Source organism: Gossypium arboreum, chromosome 3 (assembly GCF_025698485.1).
Source record: "Gossypium arboreum isolate Shixiya-1 chromosome 3, ASM2569848v2, whole genome shotgun sequence".
NCBI lineage: Eukaryota > Viridiplantae > Streptophyta > Magnoliopsida > Malvales > Malvaceae > Gossypium > Gossypium arboreum.
The window spans coordinates 135,817,648-135,825,875 of record NC_069072.1 but is presented as its reverse complement, the minus strand read 5'-3'; the positions used below and the strand labels follow the sequence as shown (position 1 = coordinate 135,825,875).

Here is an 8,228-nt window from a genome sequence, read left to right as displayed (position 1 = left end):
TTATTGAATATTATTTAATTAATATTTCATAAATATAAAATATTTTATAGCAATATTCATGATTTAAAAAATTAAAATATTTATACTCTTAAAATGTATTATTTTTGTATTCAATATCTTAACTTTTAGGTCATAAAAAGTTTTTTATTTTCATTGTATTAAAATTTTATTATATTAAAAATAATGGACTAATCCAATTAAAATATAAAAATATTAATATTATAATATTTACAATTGAAATATTTTGAAGGATTTTAAATAGTATCTATACTATTATTAAATATTTAATTAATTCCGTGTCATGAGTTAATTAAATATTAATTTAATTAAAATATTAAAAATATTTTTAAATAAAAATTTTATTATGAGAGTTTTATGTTTTGAATAATTAATAAATAATTATCGAGCAAACCGATTATTTGGCTATAAAATAAAGTGATTTAATTCTTATACATTTCTTAAAAAATATTATAAATATATTGTATTTTAAAACATATTATTGAAGCCGATTGAGTCTTTAATTCAATTGACATGGATATTGTTTCTAATACAGAAGGATGTGGATTCAAGTTCCTTAAGCGTATTATCTTCCTATTTGTGGTTAAGTTATGCTCAAAAGACCTGAAAAATATTTTTAAAACTTTCAAGATAATTATCAAGTTTAATTATTACATTTTTAAAATTGAATATATAATTATTAATTATTCCATTTTTATAAAATTATTAACTTATGTATAAAAAATTAAAATGACTAACTTAATTTTCATTAAAGACTTGCCAAATAAATTAACCTTAATATTTTAATAACAATAGAAGTGGATAAAGCTAAATCCAAATCTATAGAATGATATTAGGAATGTCATCAAACTAGGATTAAAGATCTAATCATTGTGAATTTATTTTTCATTTATCATTCAGTTTTTCTCAAATAAAATAATTAAAATGTAATTTTTATGAAAAAATATTTTTTCATATAATAGAACTCTTAATAAATAATTTAAGTTTTAAAAAATATAAATAAAAATGAAATTTTATACTTTCATTAAAAATCAAAATGATCAAATGTTGTTTATTAGTATTTAAAATATTAAATTAAATTAATAATTTAAATATGTTTTGAAATTAAAACTTCATCTACCATTATAATTTTTAAAAGAAATTAATTAATTGAATGAAATAAATGAGCTATCCAATAGATAAACATTTACTTAAATAAATTAAATATAAGATTATGCTCAATTAAATATAAATTAAATTTATCGATTGAATTTTAGTTTAATTAACATGTTTATTATTGTTTATAATGGAGGATGTAGATTCGAGTATGTTAAAACGTATTATCCTCTTATTTATGAATTATAGAGACATTATAAATAAATAAATAAATAATATTTGTAAAAATAATTTTTAATTTAATGATAAAAATATTTATATTATAACATAAGAATTTGAGTTTAATCCCTAATAAGCTGGCAGAAAAAATTATGAGCAGGTTTAAGGTAAAAAATTATGAACAAAAGTAAATTGAAAATATTATCAAAGATGAGTGGCAAAAATGTCATTTAAGTATAAGAATGATTATGTTATCCTTTTAAATCCCACTTTAAATTGCTTTAATTATGTTATTTTCAATTTATATAATTCCAGTTGGGCCCTTCACTTTCTTATACACATCAAAGAAAAAAAAGAAAGAAAGAAAAATCCTTCAACTTGAAGCACAGCACTCTTTGATTTCCACTTCGTCTTTGATCTGTCCCTTTTAATTTTTTTTTCTCTTTCATTTTGAGGTCTATTTTTTTCCACTCCCAAAAAACAAAATAAGAAAAAAAAAATCCAATCTTTATCTATCTTCTATAAGATTTATAATTTAATTATTTTTTCCTTGTTTTTATAGTGTTTTAATTATTTTTTCCTTGTTTTTATAGTGTTTTTATAGTGTTAATCGCCTGGTATAGATTCTTCTCCAAGTGACTCTCATTTTCTAGCTCAATTTGTTTTTTAGGCTCATCTGCCACAAAACCAACATCTTTTGGCCATATAGTGTTTCTTGCCTTTGAAAAAAAAAAAAACAATCAAGATTTTTTTTTTCATTTTTTTCTTCTATGTTATTAGTTAAAGTTGTTAACTTTAGCCTCAAAATCTTGAAGTAGCTGAATATTGAGTGTTGTTTGAACTTGGAACTTTTGCTCTCAAGCTATTTCTTTGGGGGATTTTTGGTAAGGTTGTTTTGATTGTTGATCTTGATGCTTTTTTGGTTAATTTTTTTCCCTTTTTTGAACTGTTCTGAAATCTGGGTTTTTTTTTTGGTTTTTTCTAGGAATTTGGTCTTGGCATTACTTGACCTTTAATATTTTGTGATCTTTTGATTTGGGTTTTAACTGCAAAGTGAACTTGGTTTCTCCTATTACTTTGGGGGCTTCCTGTTTGATGCCAATTGTTTTGTTTCCAAAGTTTTGATGCTAAGATGCAGCCTGATCAGAGAAGAAAGGTAACCTTTTTTTCTTTTTTCTTTTTACAGTTTCTATATTTAACTTCTATGTAAGATCTAAAGAAGTGAGATTTGATTTTCTTTTCTCTTTTTGAATAATATGTATTAATGGGAGCATACTATTTTGGGCTTGCTTGAATTATTAGTTAATGAATCTGTCTTTTTATGATCCTTGTAATTTCTGTATTTTAAGTTGTATTAAAGGGTTGACTTGATTGCAAATACAGCTCTGTATTTGGACGAGATTCAAGGAACAGCTTGCCATGTTCCATCTTCTATGTCACAGCTCTTGTACACTGATCGTTGCTTTGCCTCTTTGTTTCATTTTGGATGTTATAGATAGCGTAGGATTACTGTTATTGTTTCTCATGTTGTAGCTGCCCTTATGGTGGTTTGCTACTTGGTTTAATGGCGTGGAGGTTGACTAACACTAGTGATAGGTTATGATTTCCTTTTGTTTTTTTATTTATTTCCTTCTGATTTTTCTCAATCCTTGAAGTGTTGTTGTAGAAACTAAATTTCTTGCATGGGAATAATTTGTTTATCCTTGAAATAATACAAGTCCTTGTTGTGATTGTTTCAGTTGTCTTCTATTGCATGTATTTTTTACTCACTTGTGATAAAGTTTATGTACTTTATTACAAGGGATCTTTTACCATACGGCCTTAAAATTGATTGCCAAATGTCTAGATATGTGGAATATGACTCTAAATTGAGTTAGCAATATTGTTTATCTGTTTTAGTCCCGCTGTGTTGGCATAGGACTGTATTGATCCTTTGTCTTTTTATGTAAAACATGCTATTTATATGATGTAAACCTTGAATGTAACATTGATAATACTATATGCTTTGCCTTCACCATGCAGTCAGCTGCGGATGTAGATTTTTTCACTGAATATGGTGAGGGAAGCAGGTATAGAATAGAGGAAGTAATTGGAAAAGGAAGCTATGGTGTTGTTTGTTCAGCGTATGACACGCATACTGGAGAAAAGGTTGCAATTAAGAAAATCAATGATATATTTGAACATGTATCTGACGCCACCCGAATCCTCAGAGAGATTAAACTTCTCAGGCTCCTACGTCATCCAGACATTGTTGAGATCAAGCACATATTGTTGCCTCCTTCAAGAAGGGAATTTAAAGATATATATGTGGTATTTGAACTTATGGAATCTGATTTACACCAGGTTATCAAAGCAAATGATGATTTGACCCCAGAACACTACCAATTTTTTCTTTATCAGCTTCTTCGGGGCCTGAAATACATTCACACAGGTTATTCTTTTAAACTGTTGATTTGATCTTCTTGTTTCGAATGTAGAAAGCATTGTGAAGATGCATATATATTGAAGCAATTTCAAGTTCCTTTTGGTTGCTTCTGGTATCCATTTTTTAAATGTTTTTGTTCTTGCAGCTAATGTTTTTCATCGGGATCTAAAGCCCAAAAATATCTTAGCCAATGCTGATTGCAAACTGAAGATCTGTGATTTTGGACTTGCAAGAGTAGCTTTTAATGACACCCCCACTGCAATATTCTGGACGGTTGGTTCTTTTCACATGATGCTGCATTCAGGAAGTAGTTATACATACAAATTGCAGCAGTAGAAGCTTGTTTCTTGGTTTTGAATTAAATATTTTCCCTGCTTTCTGTTCAGGACTATGTTGCAACAAGATGGTACAGGGCTCCGGAATTGTGTGGATCCTTTTTCTCCAAGGTGCTAACATAATTGGTGTATTTTATTTTATTGAAAGTAGCTTGCTCTTTTCTCCCTTCTCTTGTTGATTGACGTGAGGGATTGTTTTCATCTCCTAAATGGTTGCTAACTTTCCTATCCCCCACTTCCCAAAATGGTCTCCAAAATGAGGGAAAAGAGATCCTGTTTTGCATAGTGCTCATGCATGGATTTAAGGTTTAATACCTTTTTTAGATGAGCGTTTCTCAAGTTAGTACCTCATGCAGTTGCCAGGAAAGCACATTATAGATAAATCCAAGATGCACATATTTCATTATGTTCTGTTGATCTTACCAAAGGCAACTTAAACCAAAGACACATATGAAGTCTTTCCAGTGAATACATTAAGCGTGTTATGTATGTTTCTCATGGAAGCACAATTTGGCAGTCTAACCACTTACTTTAGCTGAAGCCATGGTTTTAATGCTATTATGCTTTGTCCAACATGCTATAGTTGGTCTTCGTAGATGCTCTGGCATAGGGATTCTTTATTTTCTTTTTTCTTTCTTCAAGAACATTTCTAGCATTTATTACCCTTAAATGGTGTTTTTTGCTCTTCAAATTTGTCTGTGAACCTTTATGTTTATATTCACTTTTTTTTCCTCTTCTGCTTTCAGTATACCCCAGCAATAGATATATGGAGCATTGGGTGCATCTTTGCTGAACTTCTAACAGGGAAACCTCTGTTTCCTGGAAAAAATGTTGTCCATCAATTGGATCTGATGACTGATCTTTTGGGAACACCATCTGCTGAAGCCATTGCTAGGGTATATTAGCATCCATCTACATTTATTTACATTGTTTTTTTTTTAAGCCAAAGCCATTCAGTTCTTTGCTAAGATATGGATATTATCTGATCAGGTACGTAATGAGAAAGCTCGGAGATACTTGAGCAGCATGCGAAAGAAAAAGCCAATTCCTCTCTCCCACAAGTTCCCTAATGCAGATCCTCTTGCTGTTCGTTTGTTAGAAAGGATGCTTGCATTTGAACCCAAGGATCGACCTAGTGCTGAAGAGGTATATGTTTGTTGCAGTATGTCTACTTTTTTAGTATGTATGGTCTGCTTCTAACATGGATATTTTGTTCCTTGCTGGCAGGCCCTAGCTGATCCATATTTCAAGGGCTTGGCCAAAGTTGAAAGGGAGCCTTCCTCACAACCAGTTACCAAGATGGAATTTGAGTTTGAGAGACGTAGGATTACAAAGGAAGATGTTAGGGAGCTCATATACCGTGAAATTCTTGAGTACCATCCTAAAATGTTGAAAGAGTATTTGGAAGGATCAGAGCCAACTGGCTTCATGTATCCAAGGTATTGTTCTAAACTAACTATTATTTTGTTATCTTTGACTATGTTTGTCATCATCATATCAAACAATTCTTTGTTTTGGGATCTATCCTTGATATTTTTTCCAACCAGCCTTCATTTATTTGTTCTACTATGAATGTGGTCTTTCCGTGTTCTCTAGTGTTAAAGAGATTTCTGTTGCATGGTTCTGTGTAAGAGAGAAGTTTAGCCATTACATGCGTGAAATTATGAAAGAAAAGTGGTTTGACTAGTTGGGAAGAAGCTATATGTTTATGCCATTCCAGTTTGGAATCAATGGACTTTTGCCTTGACATTAGGTGCTCATCTATGTTAGTTTGATGAACTTTCCTTCAAATAGAACATAGCCATTATATGCATGAAAAGAATCCAAAACCTCCATTGATGTAAGCTGATTCCACTTGTTCGGATGAAGCTGTCAGTATGCCATCCTTACTCTGGAATCAATAGGTTCCTCTGAAATACCTACTTTTACAAATATTCCTGTATATTTAGGCTGTTCTTGGAAGTTGAAATCAGATTTTAACTAAGCTCTGCTATTTTGTTTTGCTGCTATGTTGTTTTAATGTGTCTTGTTCTGAAGATTTGTTGTTTTACAATTCTGAATCTCCTAATTGAATAGGCTGTAACTTGTATGTGTGTTTCTGAATGCAGTGCAGTTGACCATTTCAAGAAGCAGTTTGCTTTCCTTGAGGAGCACTATGGAAATGGTACGACTGCAGCTCCACTTGAGAGACAACATGCATCTTTGCCAAGGTACTGTTTTCAATTAATTTGCTTGCTGGTGGGCAATATCCTGTGTTGCATTCCAGTTGCTACAATTCTACATTTTTACCAATGTAATTCTATTAAATGAACACCCATCAAAACCAATCTATCCAAAACTTTTTAGTCCCTTAACCTTTGTAATCTTCATAGGAAGCAAGATAAACATTTTCACCATTATCCACCTTGTATATTTTTATACTGACCAGTTCCCTGTTGAAAATGTGTGCAGGCCATGTGTCTTATATTCAGATAATTCAGTACAAAACTCAACAGATGTGACAGATAACTTATCTAAATGTTCCATCAAGGAAGCTGAGAAACCCCAAACAGAGAGAAGCTTTCCAATCCCTATGTCAAGGCTTCCCCCTCAAGTTCCTCAAAGCATCCAAGGTATGAATGTCTTTCTCAATCAGTATAGATTGGTCTTATCGCTCCCCAAATTTATTCACTTTTTTTTCTCTTGGTTTATATCTCTTCCTCGATATCTATTGCTATGCATGCATCTCACTGATATCGGTAAATGGTTATAATAACTGTCTTGCTTCTGATTTTAGAAGCCATATTATCTTTATTTCATCTGAATCTCTGGATGGAAATAGCCCCTACATAAACTTTTTGCAGTAACTTAGCAAAGTAATATGAAGGAATTATTTGATTTAAGTTTGTACTTGTGGTTATATTCGAGATGATAATGTGTTCAGAATTTGATATTCATGGGGGATTTTCTTTTTGAATGGCAAGTTTGAGATGGTGTATGACTTCGAGGTCCATAAACTGGGGTTATCAACATGCTATATGTAGCTGAAATTTTCTTTTCTCCAGTTTCATCGGTGTTCAATAAAATGCATAAACCGATAACCAGGTTGACCTTGTGACAAAAACACGATCGTTACAATGTAGACATGTTGCACATTTTAAGGCATACTTTTGTTTGTTATGCAAGTTTCAGTAGCATGGATTAAATTTACTAGATGGAGAGAAAGCAAATATCCTACTATTTTATTTAAACTGGTCATCTCTTTACTGTTCCATCTTCTAAACACCGCCAACTCATACTAACTTAATATAATGAATACAGCAGGTGCTGCCAGACCTGGGAAAGTAGTTGGATCAGTACTGCGATACAACAATTGTGGGGCAGTAGCTGCAGGTGAGGCTCTTGAACAGCGAAGGATGGCTCGGAATCCTTCAGTTCCAACTCAGTATACTGCCACAAATTGCTCATATCCACGGAGAAATCCCGTCTGTAAAGATGATGAAGAAAATGAATTGCAGCCAAAACCCCAGTACATGGCTAGGAAAGTTGCTGCTGCCCAAGGTGGATCAAGAAGTCAGTGGTATTGACCTAATATCAACTACAAATGGCCAACAAAAAATGCCGGTGAGGATTTAGTCCCAAATTGCTCTTCCTACTGCTGGTTGAGGAAAGCTCAGACAAGTTACAAGTGAAGCTATGCATTGTAATTTATAGCACTAATTTCAAAGAGATGAAACTGTGCCTACCTATCCTTCATAAGATATGTGAAAGTTAGAGACTTGAGGAAAAGGCAAAAGTGAACTCTTTAACTTATGAAGTTGGTTCTCTACTTTATTTATTCTTTATTAACACCCTTATCCCTCCGACGTGGCTTTCAGTTTTTTATATGATGTTCTGGTTGTATTATTATCTAATATTTGGTCCTAAAAGGAAACATATTATGCTTCTCTGTTTGTTACAGTCATTATTACACCATTACTGGTACTTCGGAAGCAATCCCAGTAACCTGCTTTGATTTGTTAAGGAAAAAGAGATGCTTATCACTTGAATTTTGTTACATTTCTTAGTTTTGCACTTCCACCAAAGCAACAATTTTTGCGTTGTTATATTTACATAATGTACCCATTAAAAACATGAATTTGCAATGAAATTGAAAA

The 8,228-nt window shown here is 31.6% G+C and overlaps 1 protein-coding gene across 5 annotated transcripts; it reads left to right on the top strand.

Moving 5' to 3' along the window:
* Positions 1-1,627: 1,627 nt before the first annotated feature.
* On the top strand, positions 1,628-8,101 carry LOC108475408 (mitogen-activated protein kinase 15). 5 transcript variants are annotated; one of them, XM_053026027.1, is made up of 11 exons: positions 1,628-2,216; positions 2,318-2,488; positions 3,355-3,763; positions 3,903-4,030; positions 4,144-4,203; positions 4,839-4,988; positions 5,083-5,238; positions 5,320-5,531; positions 6,201-6,302; positions 6,544-6,704; positions 7,396-8,101. In XM_053026027.1, exons 2-11 carry the CDS (start codon positions 2,465-2,467, stop codon positions 7,656-7,658), a joined length of 1,665 nt encoding a protein of 554 aa, XP_052881987.1. In that variant the 5' UTR covers positions 1,628-2,216; positions 2,318-2,464; the 3' UTR covers positions 7,659-8,101. The 5 variants fall into 5 exon arrangements, with proteins under 5 accessions (XP_052881987.1, XP_017632860.1, XP_017632861.1 ...); XM_017777371.2 differs by having other exon boundaries at positions 7,393-8,101; XM_017777372.2 differs by having other exon boundaries at positions 1,628-2,221.
* Positions 8,102-8,228: the final 127 nt, after the last annotated feature.

What these genes read in the sequence shown, in the direction of transcription:
- LOC108475408 (XM_017777371.2), top strand. Translation starts at nt 2,465, where the DNA reads ATGCAGCCTGATCAGAGAAGAAAG. An exon ending in CAACATGCATCTTTGCCAAG is followed by an intron (nt 6,303 to 6,543) that starts GTACTGTTTTCA and finishes AAATGTGTGCAG; the next exon opens with GCCATGTGTCTTATATTCAG. An exon ending in AGTTCCTCAAAGCATCCAAG is followed by an intron (nt 6,705 to 7,392) that starts GTATGAATGTCT and finishes TAATGAATACAG; the next exon opens with CAGGTGCTGCCAGACCTGGG.